At 46.6% G+C, this 19,009-nt stretch overlaps 1 protein-coding gene across 3 annotated transcripts in view; it reads left to right on the top strand.

Moving 5' to 3' along the window:
- Positions 1 to 19,009, top strand: part of SLC12A4 (solute carrier family 12 member 4) — a 215,995-nt gene extending 196,986 nt beyond the window's left edge. For all 3 annotated transcript variants that reach the window (XM_040328834.1, XM_040328835.1, XM_040328836.1), the window contains 2 exons: positions 6,512 to 6,645; positions 18,439 to 19,009. In XM_040328834.1, the coding sequence (XP_040184768.1) occupies positions 6,512 to 6,645; positions 18,439 to 18,530 (226 nt within the window). In that variant the 3' untranslated portion in view covers positions 18,531 to 19,009. The remainder of the gene's footprint in view (positions 1 to 6,511; positions 6,646 to 18,438) is intronic.

Genomic DNA, 19,009 nt, shown 5'->3' on the forward strand with positions numbered 1-19,009 from the left:
ACAGTTGTGGGTTTAGTAACACTTTTAAGTCTATAAAAGATGCCACCGCTTAGCAAAAATAAATGGATACATCAATTTCTAGACTGGAAAATGTATGAAACAGACAATAATCACAAGGGAAGATATAAAACATTAGGGGAACTAAAAAAGATCCAAAAGGAATTATCAAAAGAAGTGACAAGGGTGTTAATATAGTAGTATATGAAGACTATTGTGGCTTTCTTTTTACCACTCCATGGGACAAACATCCCTTACTGATGCATTACTATGACGTGAATTAAAAATGGATAATAGTGATTTTCCCATGTGACATACTGTACCTAATGGGATTTTTAGATGGGAAAATTGACTTCTTTCTACTGAAATTTACATAATCTTTAATGGGGTTGATGGATGTGTGAATGACATCTATATGTTTAGAAAAATTTTGTCTTTTCATTGGTGGTGGAGGGTAGTCTGTATTTGATTTTTTGCTGTAATGGCAGTTAGGATTTGAGTAATGTTTTCAGTAAAGCAATTTTTATTAATATAATACATTATTTAAAGTTTGGTACAAGCCCCGGAGGCTCTTATTATTGATGCAAAAAAGGGAAGAGATCGCGCTAAATAAATGATAAGTGAACATAAATAGTGACAAAGGCAAGTAAATCAATTCTCCCAAGTGATGAACTCAATCCACAAAAGAAAGTGCTTGACAGAAAAGATCCTCCACCAACGATATAAAAGCCTCTTACCAGATGGAATTGATCTCCAAATTATAAGAGATCAGATGGCGCATGGTAAGAGACATGGATGGATACTATCCCATAAACAGCAACAGCGATGAAATCTTGATAACTGTGTCTTTACAGGTATATGCTCTCGATATGTCATCCGGGGGTATATAAAGACAGAAAGGACTCACATAGCGTAAAACTGTCTTGTTTAATGAAGAATAAAAGCGAAAATGCACTTACATAGCACAGCAGGTAAGAAGCATGTAAAGATAAGCTGGCCAGCTCGATACACAGCCCCTATCCGGGTAGAAGATGCGCGGTGACGTCAGAACGCCGTCACCGCGCATCTTCTACCATTTATTTAGCGCGATCTCTTCCCTTTTTTGCATTACTGTTTGTGTGGTATAACACTTTTTGATCGCTGCTTTTTTCACCTTAACAAGCGCAATATTTTCTTTTTTTCTTATTATTGACCCTTCCTTAATAGATCCTGTCTCTGTCATGTTAAGTATGGTTCATGCAAAATTAAAAGCTCAATATTCTACCAGTGGTAAAATTTGAGTGTGTTGGTGTTTAGTGAAATTTCTTGATATTTTAACTTGCACGTAAAGTGGGAGCAAAAAAGTAGTTAACTCAAGAATGAGTGTGATGGGGATGTGAGTAATATGGGTACTGTCAATTTGATGGGTACGCTATGTGCCACGTGTCAAAAATTGCATGTTTTGAGAGCTGGTGGAACAATCGTGATTTGCTATACAAGTGAATGTCTTACGATGACCAGTGGTTAGTTTGTGTAAAGATGTAGAGTATATCATGTTATAGTTCACTCCAGTGATCAAGAAAGTTATTCTGGTTTACAGTAGAGGGGTATATATTGCATAGAGTATAGGTTTGTATTTTTCCAGGTCCCCCGAAAAATAATGTGATGGTCATTACGGTCTAAGGAGGAGATTGCAAGATAGAAAGGCAAATCTATCTTAATGAGGATGGCCACCCCTGCCTTCTTCCTTCGATTCGAAGGTTGACAAATGGCTAAAAAGTATCTGGAGGCAAACGGCAGAAGCCTTTTTTGTTTTCCAGATTGGTTTTCTGTATGAAAATATCAGCCCCCCAGCTGCCTGAGTTTGTGCAATGCCAAGTGTCTTTTATAGTTGGAATTTAGGCCATCAACCTTCAACGATGAGATTAATAACTATGATTATAAAATATAGGAGCTAAAGCTGGTAAGTCACCATCTCTCTGTGTCAGGGTCCACTGGTGGCAACTAAGCTCTCTATCAGAACCTGCCTTATTGTAAGAAAAGTGAGGGGGGTTAAGATATTATAATAATGGAGATAAACACATTATGTAACAGGAAGTTAGAACAAACTAAGAGCAAAAATGAGAGGGGGGGGGGGGTACAATCCTTACATATAGCCCATCCTTGCAGGTTGGCAGCAGAGGGGCGAGGCATTGCAAATATGCATTGTTAGATCCAGGATAATAATGTAAGGAGCAGTAAATTCTACAATCAAGTGCAACTAAGAGAAAAGAGTCATTTATGGTCTTACAGTATCCATGAATGTTTTCCATTGAGGGACTGCCACAATGCACAGGTAAACAGCAGGCGAAGCATGACAGTCTCGATGGTTAAAAAAGATTGTTCTTTGGCAGAGGAATTAATGGGAACACGTTTATAAGGGTGCTAGCTTCTGATAATCTCTGTCAGGACAGCCCACTTGCAAGGTTGAGGTCTTAAGAACCCTCAACCATCCTATTGAATTGACAAATGGAGAGAGATGGCATATATGTTAATAACAACCAGGGGAAGCAAAACTTTAGGGATTACCCTGAATGAGGACCCCAGGGCCAGGTGTGCATCTAATTAGCAGAGGTTCAGAAAGAATGTACAAAGTGTAACTGCATATTTATAGAACTGTTAGTATCTGGAAAGCAGAAGACCCATAAGAGATGATTTGTAGAATGACAATAGAGAAAATATCCATGAGAGTCATTATATGTGATCTCTGGGTTGAGATCCTTAAGATCAAGGATTTTTTCCAGAGGGAGCCTTCTACCACACAGAAGCTGGGGTAAGAGGCACCCACAGTGGTTAAAAACCTTGTAGTTTCAGGATTGTTAGGTTTAGAACTTTGCAGGCTAGGTGCTACTTCTCGCAGTCAGGCTAAAGGGGAAGCCCTACCTGTAAGGCACATTCGTTTCTAAGAGACTGGCCAGAAGTGGCTGTACTTGTTCTTTTGGAGGGTCAGCCAGGACAGACTTGAATATTCTTGTGGAGGGGTGCCTTCAAAGAGCACAGCGTCCACTGAGAGTGCTTTGCACATTACATAATTTTTTAGAGTTTAGGCATGGATCCTATATATAAAATCTTTTGGTTTTGATGAGGAATCAATCATGTGACCTGTGTGCTTTCTGTCTTATGATAGGGTGGTTTACCCAAGAAGTTATTAAAACGCATTTGAAATGTTTCTTTCAGATCCTGAAGCCTCGTACACACGATAGGTTAACCAGAGGACAACGGTCTGAAGGACCGTTGTCATAGGTTAACCTATGAAGCTGACTGATGGTCCGTCTGCCTACACACCATCAGTTAAAAAAACGATCGTGTCAGAATGCTGTGACGTAAAACACAATGACGTACTGAAAAAAAAACGAAGTTCAATGCTTCCAAGCATGCGTCGACTTGATTCTGAGCATGCATGGATTTTTAACCGATGGTTGTGCGTACTAACGATCGTTTTTGATCTATCGGTTACCAATCCATCGGTTAAATTTTAAAGCAAGTTGGCTTTTTTTTAACCGAAGGTTAAATAACCTATGGGGCCCACACACGATCGGTTTTGACCGATGAAAACGGTCCTTCAGACCGTTGTCCTCTGGTTAACCTATTGTGTGTACGAGGCTTTAGGGTCTGTAGACTCAGAGAGGCCTCTAACCCTGATGTTTCTCTGACCTCTGTTGTCGAGGTCCTCCAGGTGTCTTGGCATATCTCTAATGACTGAGTGCTGGGTGCATATTTCAGTGTAGAGATCGAAGACCTCAGGTTTAGTGGATTGCAATTCTTCCTCTAGTGTTTAAATCATATTCATAGGATGCTGAAAGTCAGCTTGCAGAGTTGTAATTTCTGTGTGAAAGGTCTTCTGGACTTCCTGAACCAAAGGCAAAAGTCACCTTATGCCCTGTACACACGGTCATAATTTCGGATGGAAAAAGTCCGAAGGGAGCTTTTCATCGGATTTTCCGACCGTGTGTATGCCCAATCTGACTTTTTCCGTCCGAAATTCCGATGGACTAGGAGAACATGTTCTCAATTTTTCAGACAGAAAAAATTCCTATCGGAAAATCCGTTCGTCTGTATGCACTAAAAACCATGCATGCTCAGAATCAAGTACGAGACGGGAGCACTCGGTCTGGTAAAATTAGCATTCTTCACGCTGAAAATTCTTGGATCTTTTAATGCAGCGCATTCCTTTGTTCTGACAAACTTTTTTCTTAATTAATTTTTGTGATCTCATGAAGAATCTTTTTTTTTTTTTTTAACGCCAGATGTTTAGAATAATTTTTTAGACTAATTTAATTTTTTTATCAAGATCTCCTCCTTTTTTTATATTTTCCATATTTTAAGTGATCTCCAAATTTATTTTTTAACCCCAATGAAGTTGGTTGGTGTCCCTTGTTAATTTGACATTGTATTTTTGAAATATACCTGCCTACTCACAAACAAGCTGTCCTTTTAAGAAAAACACAATAGGCAAGTATTTTCTCCCCAAAAAAAAATAGGCATTTATTCTGGGTAAACAGAGATCAGGAACAGCAGCAGATGACATATATGTCCCCAGTCTGTGGTACTACAACAGCCTGCGTCTTCTGCACGACCAGACTGAAGCCAGGAGAGCTTTTCCATTGTGTAAGAGATGGGAAATGAGGAGGCCTTGACATTGAGAAATAGGTGCAGCCCTAAATTTGGTTCCCGCATTGGGAAAGGGCCTTGCAAGCCTTTAGGGTGTGTCTTGATAGTTCCCAAGATTCGCACCACTTTTTTGGTTTGATCCAGAGTGTGGTTTGACCTTGGTTTGTTGTGTGGTTTGTTGCCCCAGAAAAGGGAAATGTAAGGATGTACTTGGATTCCAGGACTTTCGAGTTATGAGGTTTGGGAGAGCAGAGGGTATAGGAGGCAGAGTGGTATGTCTTTCTAGAGAGGGGCTTGTATACGAGTCCAGTTGCTCTGACCTGGAGTAGTGCCTGGTGTGGACCGCATAGCATAGAGAAAAGGCTCTGTGTCTATAGCTATGAGTAGGCTCTGATTGGTAGGCAAGGGGGCCCTCTGTGGTGAGCTGCTGGCCATGCAGGAGGACAGATTGCTGTGACTGCTTGGATGCCATCTTGTCTGCGCCAAGACCAGAGTGACCTACAGTGGGATCAAAGTAAGTCCGGATGCTCGATGGAGCGGGTGTGGGTGGCTTGGATTTGGTCACTTACTTATGAGCATGAGTACCCTTAAAGTTTGTTCATTTTGGAGTGGTTGTTGCCCCTGCAATAGCTTTAAACTGTAGGCTTGCAAAGACCGTAACCTAGAAGTGTGCAGGCAGGTCGGGTTCAGTACACGCTCCCAGGTTGTTTTTTTTCACTGCCATTTCCAAAGTTCAAATCATATCAAGTGCTTGTGTTTTTTTTTTTTTTTTAAAGAATATTCCTAAATTATTGTTCTACCTAGGTACATTTTATTTTTCAATTGTTATGCTGTAGGGAATAATCGCATGGGGTAGTTAATATTTGAATAGTTCTTAGTATTGCTTTAATGTCCTTTGTTGAGAAGTTGAATTTTTTTCACCGGAACCTCGAGTCCCCTGAAGCAGGTGGTGGTAGAGTGTGAGAAAGGTAAGTTAGGCATGCTTATTGTGCCTGCTATAAAAATAATTGCTTATTTTCCCTGCTAGGGACACAGTATGGATTACCATTAAGTCAGTGATACCGGTATAATCTATCAGGAATAAAAGCTAAAAAGTGGGAACCTTTTTAATTGTCTGTTTTTTGCAGAATAGCAACTGTTTTCAGACCCCCATAATGTAAAGCAAACTTTTTGTTTGAGGAGCCCTTGAAATAATTTTCCAGTTTCATTGAACCCTTGCTAATTACTCTATCTACCATGGTTCATTAGTGGTATGGTGACTTGAAATGATGCTTCTTACATTTATGGTCACTGGGAAGAATCTCCCCTTACAGATGGCTAAAATGATCAATGCTGTCTGTAGTTGCTTATCTAAGAGTCTGAAAGTGCTACTCGCTCAAGGAACCCCTAGCAACCTCTGGAGGAACCCTAGAGTTCCAGAGAACCCTGCCTGAGAAAGGCTGGTTTAAAGTGTTCAGGAAAATAGACTGTGTTTTCTGCAAATCTAAATAAGTTCATCAGAAGAGGGGTTTTCTGGTTTTCCAAATAAAAATGTTGGTCACCTGCTCTACACAAACCTGTTCATGTTTTACCCAGTCTGGTGTAGGATATTTCAATTATCTGTATTTTGGCTTTTATGAGAACTACTAAAAATGAGAAAAAAGTGTGTTGCCAATGAATGTACATGGCTTTCGTCCAACTGTAATTACAGATATACTTGCATAATGAAAAATCTGGTTTTGGAAACTGGCTAATATAAGAAAATGTCATTCTTTTCTATTTCAAACCCATAAATAATGAATGTGAAACAGTTATTTTGTTTTTGGTGCGTGTTTTACTTTGCATACTCCTGTATGAGCTTTTTGTAAACCAAGTAATTTTTTTTGGTCTATTTTTGTCTCTGTAGTAACCAGTCTAATGTTTGGAGGATGCACACAGCTGTTAAGCTGAATGAGGTGATAGTAACCAGATCACACAATGCCAAATTAGTACTGCTTAACATGCCAGGACCTCCTAAAAATAAAGATGGGGATGAAAATTGTATCCTTTCAAAAACTGCATAAAATATGTGTATGTGAAAATGTTCTATTGATAAATCATACCTTGACCAGCCTTCTATTTTTAAAGCACAAGATTAAAGGTCTTTAATGCCTTTTTATTTTACTATATACTCGTTTAAGCATCCGTTTTGCAGAAGGGTTCTGTGCATCCTTTGGCTCCATTTCAGGTCCGAATTCAGGCAAAAATTCTGTGTGTGTGTGTGTGTGTGTGTGTATGGCATGGGCATAAATGGCCATGCAGCCATTCACTTCCCAGGGAGAAGCCCAGATCCTCCTCTTCTCAGGTCCCTCTTTCTTGCTCCTGGCCCCTCCCTCCTGTTGAGTGCCCCCACAGCAAGCAGCTTGCTAGGGAAGCACCTGAGCTGAGTCACAGCTTCTGGTGTCCATTTAAACACGGAGCCGTGACCTGGTCCCGTCCCCTCTCTCTCCTGATTGGCTGATTGACTTTGACAGCAGTTGGAGCCAATTGCACCAGCTGCTGTCTTAGCCAATGAGGAGGGGAGTCCCAGGCAGCTGAGACACCCTTTCAACATTGCTGGATAAAGATGGGCTCCGGTAAGTATTAGGGGGTTGCTGCACACAGGTTTTGTTATCTTAAAGGGGTTGTAAACCCTTGTGTTTTTTTTCCCCTTCATGCACCTTAATGCATTCCTCCCCTCCTCGTTTTACTTACCTGAGCCCTGGAATTCACTTGGCAGAGATGCCCTGTCCCTCTCTGCACAGGGTTACGGCTCTTGATTGGATAGATTGATGGCAGCGCAGCCATTGGCTCCTGCTGCTGTCAATCAAATCCAATGACGCAGGTGTCGGGGCAGAGCCGAGTCAGCATTCGTTTCTATGAATGCAAATGCTGGATTCGGGAGCGTGCCCGCAAGGTAACCCCGCTTCTCCTAGGCGGTTATTTGATGTGGGGAGGAGCCGCAAGAGCGGCCGGGGGACCCCTGAAGTCGAGGCTTGGGGCTACTCTGTTGAAAACGAGCTGCACAGTGGAGGTAAGTATGATATGTTTATTTAAAAAAAACAAAGATTTACGACCACTTTAATGCATAGAATGCAAGGTAAAAACCGTCTCCCTTTAATACTGCACTAGTAGAAGGGACAAAGAGAGTGCTAAAAGTCTGTCGGGGGGCCAAATTACTTGCCTTACTCTGGGCGCTGACAACCCACGCCACTGATTCTTGGATCTTTCATCTGTGCCCTAACAGTAGCTCCAGCCATGAAAAGGGGACATGGGGGGGGGGGTGCATTTCAGCTGTCAGCCCCATCGGTGGAATGCTGGAGAAGGCAGAGAAGCGGCTGCGTGCGGGGGGGGGGGGGGGGGTGTCACAGTTTAGGTGAACAGCTCTGATCAGTGGCTTGTCAGCCACTAATCACAGCTATATGTTTGTTCAGAAGAGTCTGCGGAACAGTTTTGCTATACATTGACCTTAAAGCAAAAGGAGGAATGCAAGAAGTTTTGTACGGTATTCCAACCTGGCCAGCTGGAAGCGGTTCCGTAGGTCCCTACGCCATACAGACCGAAAGAGTTATGACTCGGTGGATTCATTTAAAAAAAATATATATAAAAAATACTTTTTTGTTATACATACAGTAGAATTAAATAAAGTTATGTTTATCCCAAAAAAAACTGGTAAAGGTGAAAAATCCGCGCTGCTCTCTATAATCAAGTGTAGAGGATAAAAATCTCACTAACAAAATGGAGAGGAATGAACCTCAGCTGTGAAACATTTAGGTGCTGCAATTTTTTTTTTTTTTTTTTCAAATAACCGTTTTTATTTATATAAGGTAGTTCACAATTTGTAGTAAAACACAGACAGTACAAAACACAAATAAATGGATCAATACAGACATGTAGCCAGGGATATAAGCGCAAGTCCCGATTGCAGTAACCGCAAGACAGGAGGAACCATTAGCCAATGGGGCTAAACTAAAAAGACTGGCTCCCTTGGTGTCTGTCAGTAAATATAGCGTAACCTGCTGCATTCTACAGTTTAGTATCGCATGTGACCACATAGCAATAATCTACAAGGGAAAAAGAGAGGAGGAAACTAGGAAAGGAAGAAAGTATAGGGCAAAAATAGGGTTTAGGTTACCATTAGGGTTGTCCCGATACCGATACTAGTATCGGTATCGGGACCGATTCCGAGTTTTTTCGGCGGTACTCAGACGCCGATACCCTGCCCCGATACACAAATAGAATACTTAACCCCGCCACCGCCGCCTCCGACGCAGCCGACCGCCGCCACCGGAGTCGCAAACCACCGCCGCGATCCGCCGCCATTACGCCGCATCCCCGCTACCGCCGACTGTGTAATACGGGCGGGAACATTACAGCTTTGAATAGCTGTAATGATTGGCGCCGCGCATGGACACTCCCCCTTGCTCGGGTGAACTGTCCAATCCCGAGCGAGGGGGAGTGTCTATACACGCAGCGCGGCTCCAATCATTACAAAGCTATTCAAAGCTGTAATGTTCCTGGCCGTAGTACTGTACACAGTCGGCGGTAGCAGGTAAGCGGGCCATGGCTGCATATGGGGGGGAAACATGGCTGGATGGGGGGGGGGACACAAGGCTGGATGGGGGGGAGACACATGGGGGGGGGGACACATGGCTGGATGGGGGGGAGACACATGGCTGGATGGGGGGGAGACACATGGCTGGATGGGGGGGAGACACAAGGCTGGATGGGGGGGAGACACATGGCTGGATGGGGGGGAGACACATGGCTGGATGGGGGGGAGACACATGGCTGGATGGGGGGGGGACACATGGCTGGATGGGGGGGAGACACAAGGCTGGATGGGGGGAGGCACATGGCTGGATGGGGGGAGACAGATGGCTGGATGGGGGGGGAGACAGATGGCTGGATGGGGGGGAGACAGATGGCTGGATGGGGGGGAGACAGATGGCTGGATGGGGGGGAGACAGATGGCTGGATGGGGGGGAGACAGATGGCTGGATGGGGGGGAGACAGATGGCTGGATGGGGGGGGGAGACACATGGCTGGATGGGGGGGAGACACATGGCTGGATGGGGGGGGGGAGACACATGGCTGGATGGGGGGTGAGACACATGGCTGGATGGGGGGGAGACACATGGCTGGATGGGGGGGAGACACATGGCTGGATGGGGGGGAGACACATGGCTGGATGGGGGGGAGACAGATGGCTGGATGGGGGGGAGACAGATGGCTGGATGGGGGGGAGACAGATGGCTGGATGGAGGGGAGACAGATGGCTGGATGGGGGGGAGACAGATGGCTGGATGGGGGGGAGACAGATGGCTGGATGGGGGGGAGACACATGTCTGGATGGGGGGGAGACACATGTCTGGATGGGGGGGAGACAGATGGGGGGAGACACAAGGCTGGATGGGGGGGAGACACATGTCTGGATGGGGGGGGAGACACATGTCTGGATGGGGGGGAGACACATGTCTGGATGGGGGGGAGACAGATGGCTGGATGGGGGGGAGACAGATGGCTGGATGGGGGGGAGACAGATGGCTGGATGGGGGGGAGACACATGTCTGGATGGGGGGGAGACACATGTCTGGATGGGGGGGAGACAGATGGGGGGAGACACAAGGCTGGATGGGGGGGAGACACAAGGCTGGATGGGGGGGAGACACATGTCTGGATGGGGGGGAGACACATGTCTGGATGGGGGGGAGACAGATGGGGGGAGACACAAGGCTGGATGGGGGGGAGACACAAGGCTGGATGGGGGGGGAGACACATGTCTGGATGGGGGGGAGACACATGTCTGGATGGGGGGAGACAGATGGCTGGATGGGGGGGAGACAGATGGCTGGATGGGGGGGAGACAGATGGCTGGATAATGGGGGGGGACATGGCTGGATAATGGGGGGACATGGCTGCATATGGGGGGGACATGGCTGGATATGGGGGGGGGACATGGCTGCATATATGGGGGGGGACATGGCTGCATATATGGGGGGGACATGGCTGCATTTGTGGGGGGACATGGCTGCATTTGGGGACACATTAAAAAAAAGTATCGGTATTCGGTATCGGCGACTACTTGAAAAAAAGTATCGGTACTTGTACTCAGTCCTAAAAAAGTGGTATCGGGACAACCCTAGTTACCATGTCCGCTCCCGCGTCCGCTCCTGGCGTGTCCTCCCGCCGATGCCACTCCTCCTAGACCTCATTATGGGCGTCCAGGCTGTCACGTATCCTGTCAGTTATCCTCTCCATCAGCTCCACGTCTTTGACCCTGGCGTATAGTGCTTCCTGAGACGGGGGCGTGGATTTTTTCCAATTAAAGGCTATCAGGCACCTAGCTGCCGCCAAAATATGCCGGAGCAGTTTTTTGTAAGGCTTAGCGAGTTTAGGCTGAGAGATACCCAGCAGGAACAATTTAGGGGTCAGGGGAATTGACGTCTCGAAGAGACGGGTGAGAAGCCGTTGCAAAGATTGCCAGAATGGGGCAATAAGGGGGCAGGCCCAGTAAATGTGGAAGAGAGAGCCTCTGTCTTGATGGCAGCGCCAACATCGATCAGAGGTGGAAGGGTAAATTTTGTGGAGGATATCCGGGGTCCGGTACCAAAAGAAAAAGGATCTTATACGAATTTTCCTTGTATAGGGTGCACATGGAGGATTTAGCCGCCTGTCTCCAAACAGCCTGCCAGGCCTCCACCGGGAGAACCTCCCCCAGCTCTCTCTCCCTCACCTCAACAAGTAGTCGTTTTTTCCCCGCCCCGGCAAATCATACGCATTCAGGATCTGGTAGATATCTGTAATCAGTCCCCGTCTATGGCGACCCTCCAGGACAATGCGTTCAAACAGGGATGGTTGTGAGAATTGGAATCTTCGGGCTGTGGTGTGGGCGTAATGCCTTATCTGTAGGTAGCTATAGAACACTGTTTGGGTAGGTCGTGTTTCGCCTGGAGCTCCGAGAATGTTAGCAGCCTACGGGACCCCGGGTCCACCACATGCCCAAAGTGGAAAAAATTCCAGGATGCCCAGGAAATCTGGTGGGTCAGGCTGTCTGGTATTTTGGGATTACAGACAAAGGAGTTCAGAAGAGAGCACTCAGACTTAAGCGCCACCTCCCGGGACAACTTGCGCCAGAGCCCCCTAAGCAGGGACATTGAGCCAAGCATGCGGGCAGGGTCTACCTCAACATTTGCGTCCCATAAGAGACTTTTTGGTTTGTAACGGGGCCAGCCAGATCTTCTCTATCCACTTACTGTAAGACTTCTGGGGGAACCACGAAACAATCGCGCGTAGTTGGGCAGCTTGATAATATCTAACAAGATTAGGGAAAGCCAAACCCCCGTCCCCACGCAACGCCATCATGACCGAACCGGGGATCTTATGCTTCCCGTAGTTCCATACGAACTTCAGCAAGTCACTCTGGAGTCTACGTAGTTGAGTGTATGGAATCGGAATAGGCAGAGTCTGAAACAAGTAAAGGAGCTTAGGAAGTATGACCATTTTAATGGATGCAATTCGTCCCAAGAGGGAGATGTTGTGCGCCCTCCACTTCTGGAGGAGGTCCCTAATCGTCCGGAAGAGGGGGGGAAGTTAACCTGGTACAGGGAACTAAAGGATGGGGTGATCTGCACCCCCAGATATTTAAGGGACACGCATTTCCACGCATAGGGAAAATTTGACTGCAGGTGGCAAACCTCAGCCTCTGGAATATTAATTGGGAGAGCTGTGGACTTCGACGCGTTCGTCTTATATCCCGATAACGCCCCGTACTTATCTAGTTCGGCGTGAAGGTTGGGCAGGGAGATCCTAGGCTGGGTCAAGGTGAGGATAATGTCATCCGCAAACAAAGAAGTTTTGAATTCCTTGCCCCTCACCGAGATGCCCCTGATGTCCGGGTTCCCCCTTATGGACGCCGCCAGGGGTTCCACACAGAGGGCAAACAGCAGGGGCGAAAGTGGGCAACCCTGGTGCGTACCATTAGATATCTGGAATGAGGGAGACGTGGCAAAAGGGGTTTTTACCTGGGAAGTGGGGCTGGAATAGAGGTGCTGTACCGCTTGCAAGAAGGGACCTTTGAACCCCATATGTCGAGGAGTGGCAAGCATAAAGGGCCAACTCAAGCGATCAAAGGCGTTTTCTGCGTCAAGGCTCAGAATCAGGGCTTCCGCCTTATCCCTGTTGGCGACATAAATTGGGTCTATAACCTTCCTGGTGTTGTCCCCTGCCTGACGGAGAGGGACAAAGCCCACCTGGTCTTTATGGATCAGAGCGGGGAGGATTACGTTTAATCTGACCGATATTAGTTTCGTAAAGATCTTGAGATCCGAATTTAGCAGGGCTATGGGTCGATAACTAGCGCAGGAGGCTGGATCTTTGTCTGGTTTAGGTATAAGAGTCAGGAAGGAACCCTGCATGTCACTGGAGATTGGGGTCTGTTGTAGAAACGCGTCAAACAGTTTGGTCATGTGGGGGCTCAGGAGGGGGAGGAAGGCCTTATAATACTTGTAGGGAAGCCCATCTGGGCCAGGGGACTTGCGGGCGGGGAGGTCCTTTATAGTCGCTGCAAGCTCCTCTGCAAGTATGGGGGAATTTAAGTTTTTGTCTCAGAGTCGAGGGAGACCCGCCTGCTCCAGGTACCGAGTCATACGGGCCGTCAGGTCAGGCGAGGGGGGGGTTATGTGGGATCTCCGGCCTGTTGTACAGATCCATGTAAAAGTCAGCGAAAGTGTCAGCTATGTCTTGGGGATGAGTCAGCAAGTCACCCCCCCTATTCTTTATCTGGTGTGGAGTGGAGGCCAGGGCCCGGTCCGTCCGTTTCCTGGCTAACAGCGACTGCGCCTTGTTACCCTTTTCGTAGTAAAGCTGGTTAAGACGAATCAAGGCCTTCTCCACCCTGCCCAATGCGAGGTCCCTAAGTGTCACGCATGCCTGGACAATTTGTTTAAGGAGTGCAGTAGTAGGCTGCCGCAGGAGTCTAGACTCCAATGACTGCAGCTACTTTAACGCCAGCACTCTGGCGGCGTTGGCATTTTTTTCATAGCCGAGGAAAGGGCTATACACCGCCCTCTGAGGCCGCCCACGAGGTGGAGACATCTGGAGTGTCATTTTCAGCAAAATATTGTTGCAGAGTCTCCTCTAACTCCAGCCTCGAGGGGGCATGTTGCAGGAGGAAGTCATTTAGCCACCAGTTATACGGCCGGCGGAGGGGGGTGTTTAAGTGTAAGGAGAGTGTGATAGGGGCGTGATCAGACCAGGATATGGGCAGGACCACCGCCAAATCCACGACACGCAAAGTATTATTATTTACAAAGAAGTAGTCGTAAAGAGTAAAACGTGTATTGACGGTCGCCTGGGTGGAGGGCCCGCCAGGTGTCGAATAGCGCGTGTTTCCTAGTAAGCTGGCGGGACAACCTGGAGTCCCTGAGGGCTCGGGTCTGCGATGCCCAGGGGGTCGCCACCAGGCGATCCCAAGTGGAGGAGTGAGCCAAATTAAAGTCCCCCCCCTACCACCAAGAAGTCACGGGTCTCCCGAGAGAGGCGGGCGTGTACCCTAGCTAAGAAGCGGTGATGGTGCGTGTTCGGTGCGTACACCACGCATAGGGTGATGGCTTGTGATTGCCAGAACCCCCTAAGGATAAGGAAATGGCCCCGCGGATCTAGTTAAGTGGAGAAGCAAGCGAAGGGGGCACCTCCTTTTAAAGAGGATTGCGACTCCCGCCCTTTTAGTCGGGCCAAAAAGCCTGATAAACCTGTGGGAAGTGTCTGGAGGCAAACGTGAAGGAGTCCCCTTTTATCAAAATGCATTTCCTGCACCATTATGATGTCTGCCCCTGACTGCCTAAACTCTCGGAGCGCCAGGTGCCTTTTTTTGTTAGAATTGAGTCCGTGGACATTCAACGAAAAAATCTTAGCCATTGTGGGGGTGGAGGTGTGGTGCGGATATACTTATCTGATGTGGTTGATGACATGACCAGGGCAGGGAGTGCAACATCCACGCAAGGAGGTCCAGGAGCCAGTGGGGCCAGAGTGCAGACTGCGGGAAGCAGAGACGGGAGAACCCTAGACAGGAGAAAGGAAAGAAGAATGAGTACATTTGCAATGAACATAGAAAGCATTATTAAGTAGGCACAAAATGGCCAACGGGTCGAGGGCCTATACTGTTCCAATCGGACTCCCCGACCGGGAGTCCAGATCTTCAGGGTAACGCAAGACTGCCGACCTTCCCTGGTGTTTGGCTGTCAGGCTAAAGGGGAATCCCCATCTGTAGGGAATGTCTTTGTCTTGCAACATATGTAGAAGTTCGTTTCTGGAGTGTGATCCATGACAGGTCCGGATAGATCTGTACTGGGGAGTTGTCAAATACTAAGTTGCGAATGGCGTGGGCCTTGCGCATCACATCTTCCTTCAGTATGATTGTATACGGCATATTACGTCTTGGTTTAGAAGCAGGGCCTTTCGGGCGAAGGGCCCTATGAGCTCTGTCCATCTCAATGTGCTTGTCCGCAGGTTCCCCCAACAGATCGTTAAACATGGCTTGGCGCATTTTCTGCAGGTCTTCTGTGTCCTCTGCTTCAGGGAGGCCGCACACCCGAATGTTGTTTCGGCGCCCCCTGTTGTCCAAGTCCTCAACATGGCGTTGCATGTCTCGCAGCAGAAGACGATGGTCAGATCCCTGTATTTGGGTTCGATGCACCGCCAGCTTGGTTTCTTGTATCTCCTCCTCCGCCTTTTCCACCCTAATCTAATAAGTGTTTGAGGCCTGCCTGGATATTCTGAATCTAGGTCCGGCAAGTGTCCCTTACATCCGGAATTAACTGCTTGAAGTCCTCTTTGGTAGGGATGGTCTGGAGGTATTGCTGCCATGAGGGTTCTTCCAGCTCATCAAATCCCCACGGCGGGGGGGGGGGAGTGAGTGATGAGGCCCCGTGGGGGGCGCCCATACGCAGAGTCCCACGGGCCAGCCCAGGCCGGAGCAGGGGGGTTGCACGGTCGGCATCATAGAGGTATCCCCAGTGGATAGTGGCCGGGTCTGTGCCACTTGGGCATAAGAGGGAGGGCTGCGGTGGATTGCTACGTGGGCCCCGGGATGACTGAGCTCCTTGAAGCATGGGGCCCTCTGGGCCTGAGGTGGATCCAGGGCCCACTCGGGGGGGCAGGACTCTCCACTCCCGCCAGGCCTCGAGATCACAGGGGGGTGCATGGGGCTCGGCAGGGCCGGAAAGTCCAGCGACGTGTCTGGTGGGGAGGGGGACACAGAGCCAGCATCCAGATCCTGGTCTGGGCACAGCAGCTTGGGGGTGGACTGGGTGAGCTGCGACGGAGGCTGCGTTGTGGCCTGCTCGCCGCCAGGCGCAGGCGAAGCGTGGAGGGGATGTTGGCGGTCACTCACCGGTACCTCAGGCGGGGATGTCGGTGGATCCGGCAGGGCCTCGTGAGGGTGAGGATTCTGTGTCTGCGGCACCGTTTGGACTGGATGGCGGGAGGCCTCGGTCTCCGGCGCCATTTTGCTGTGTGCGCCCGGCGGCATGTCTGGGGGTTTAAAATAGTCTCGGATGGACGATGTCCGTCCGGGAAGCGCTGGATTCAATCCTCTAGCTGAGGAGGAGCGGGTGGTGCGGGCGGAGGCCATGGATCGGCAAGTATTTCACCCGAAATTGGCCTAATAGCAGTGGGCTGGAGGAGAGCTCTCAAGCTGAGCGTCCGTCCAGGTCGGCTTCCGGTCACGCCCCCTAGGTGCTGCAATTTAATTAGCCTGAATGAGGCTCGCAGAAATTGGTAGAGAGTAATTAACCAGTTGCCGACCAGCCGCCGCAGTTTTACGGCTGCAGGTCGGCTCGGCTGCGCGAAATCAAGTAATATAACGTGATTTTGCATTTCAGCCACTAGGGGCCGAAGTGTCCGCCATAATAAAAATTGCAGATCGCCGCCATTACTAGGAAAAAAAAAAATATTAATAAAAATGCCATAAAACTATCCCCAATTTTGGAGATGCTATAACTTTTGCACAAACCAATCAAACGCTTATTGCGATTTTTTTTTTTTTTTTTTTTTTTTTTTTTTTTATGAAAAATATGTAGAAGAATACTTATCGGCCTAAACTGAGGAAAAATATAGTTTTTTTTATATATTTTTGGGGGATATTTTATTAGAGCAAAAAGTAAAAAATATAATTTTTTTTCAAAATTGTCGCTATATTTTTGTTCATAGCGCAAAAAATAAAAACCGCAGAGGTGATCAAATGCCACCAAACAAAAGCTCTATTTGTGGGGAAAAAAGGACGCCAATTTTGTTTGGGAGCCACGTCGCACGACCGCGCAATTGTCAGTTAAAGCGACGCAGTGCCGAATCGCAAAAAGTGGCCTGGTCATTGACCAGCAAAATGGTCCGGGGCTGAAGTGGTTTAAAAATGCAACACAAAAAACGTGTTGAATAAAAATAAGTGACTGGTCTGGCAATTATGTAACAATGCCATGAACTACCCTAATGAACTGAGATATGTGCTTAAATTAAATACCACAATACTATAAACATAATGTACTAAAAGTCCAAAAGAAATGAGGAAAATGTAATGATCAGTGTCCTAAAATGCCACATGTGAATACAATGTTGCTAAGAAGATGTCATATCAAAACAGAACACTGGTACGTTGATAGGTGTCATACAATGTAATCCATTTAACGATAAGTGAATGGCCGCTTACCGGATCGATGGTGATGTTGGGCTCACAACAGGGCCGACCTGCCCTTGGAAGAATCCTTTCAGTTATTCCACACACGGATCGATCATGGATTTCGGAGCTGGACACTAAAAAAATTGAAATGGTTATAAATGTTAGAAAAGTATACCTTAACCAGTGTAAGTATCCATAAGAATAAAAATGAAAAAGCGATAAAATTATTTCTATGCTGCACTTTGGTGCTACTTTCTCTTTCCTTTTTTCCTTCAACTCTGACAGCTGGCTGCCAGTATCTACAGTGCATGGACTCTTGCTTTTAGAGCCTCCTCTTGGACTTTCATTTGTTTTAAATTTTTTGGCATATTTATGCCCAGATACACCCCTGCATTATGTGCACCACCTACCCACTCAGACGTTCCCAGATTGGGCGCCAAGCGCTCCAAATATACCCATATCCCTGTATGTTGTGTTCTTTAAGATGCACGTCCGAGAGTCTTTTAAAAATATCCATACTCCTGGCTGCCACCACCAATTGTGAGAGAGTTCCACATCCTTATTGCTCTGACAGTGAAAACCCCCCTGGGCAGTTTACGGTTAAACTGCTTATCCTCCAATTTCCTTGTGTGGCCCTGTGTCCTCTTACACTCCCTGAGACTGATTTTTTTTTTTTTACTATGCTGGGACCACCATTGAGGCATTTGTAAATCTCTGATATGTCCATTCTCAAGCGTCGCTTCTCCAGCATACATTTAGTGCTCCATACATTTAGTGCTTGTAGTGCTTCTCCATACATTTAGTGCTTGTAGTCATTCCTCATAATTGATGTCCTCCAGGTCCCTTATTAATTTCATTGCCCTTCTCTGGACTCTCTCCAGCGTATCTCTTCTCAGGACTGGTGACCAGAACTGGATGGAATATGCGAGATGTAGCCTAACCAGAGTTTTATAACCTTTTATTAAATCGTGAGTTTAGTTCTGCTTTAAGTAGGAAAGGAAAAAAAAGAATTTGTCTCTAACATTTTTGTTTACTTTAGTTTTAGTTACTTTATTATAATTTTTTTTCACTTATTACAAGTCTGCATTTTAACAAAATATAAAATTCAACTTTATGTTCTTTAACCTTATTTCGATTTAAAGACATGGAATTTCTTGAGGTGTTGACTGAAGGCTTGGAGAGAGTTTTGCTGGTCCGAGGTGGAGGAAGAGAGGTGATTACCATCTACTCTTGATATGGAATTTTTCATTACAATCTTTAAGTTTTTTATCCAAGGTTTCAGAGCAGAGATTTATTTAAAATCTTGTTTTGAGAAGTGCTTAAAGAAGACAAAGCATTGGCGCATTTCGAACATCCTCAGCACCTTGTTTTCTCCCGAAGCAGTGTTTTCACACACCATCCTAAGCTGGATTTGTTATTGCTTGTTTGAAAAAGCTAGCCAAAAACATGTATGGAAGCTGAAAATATGAAAATGTTCTAGTACTAATGTTTTTCCTTAAATATTTATCTTTCTAATAAATTTGACTTTACGGTTAATGTTTTCTACTAAATATTTTATAGTTTTGTTGCATTTCTTTGTAATAGATATGTTTTTAAACAAGAAATACAAAAATGCTGAACACGCTTAATGCTAAATAATAGAGAGTTCTCCTGATTTATTTATTGTCTGTGGTATTCAGAATTATGAACAGATTAAAATGCTTCCACACAGAA

This window comes from Rana temporaria, chromosome 11 (assembly GCF_905171775.1).
Source record: "Rana temporaria chromosome 11, aRanTem1.1, whole genome shotgun sequence".
Lineage (NCBI taxonomy): Eukaryota > Metazoa > Chordata > Amphibia > Anura > Ranidae > Rana > Rana temporaria.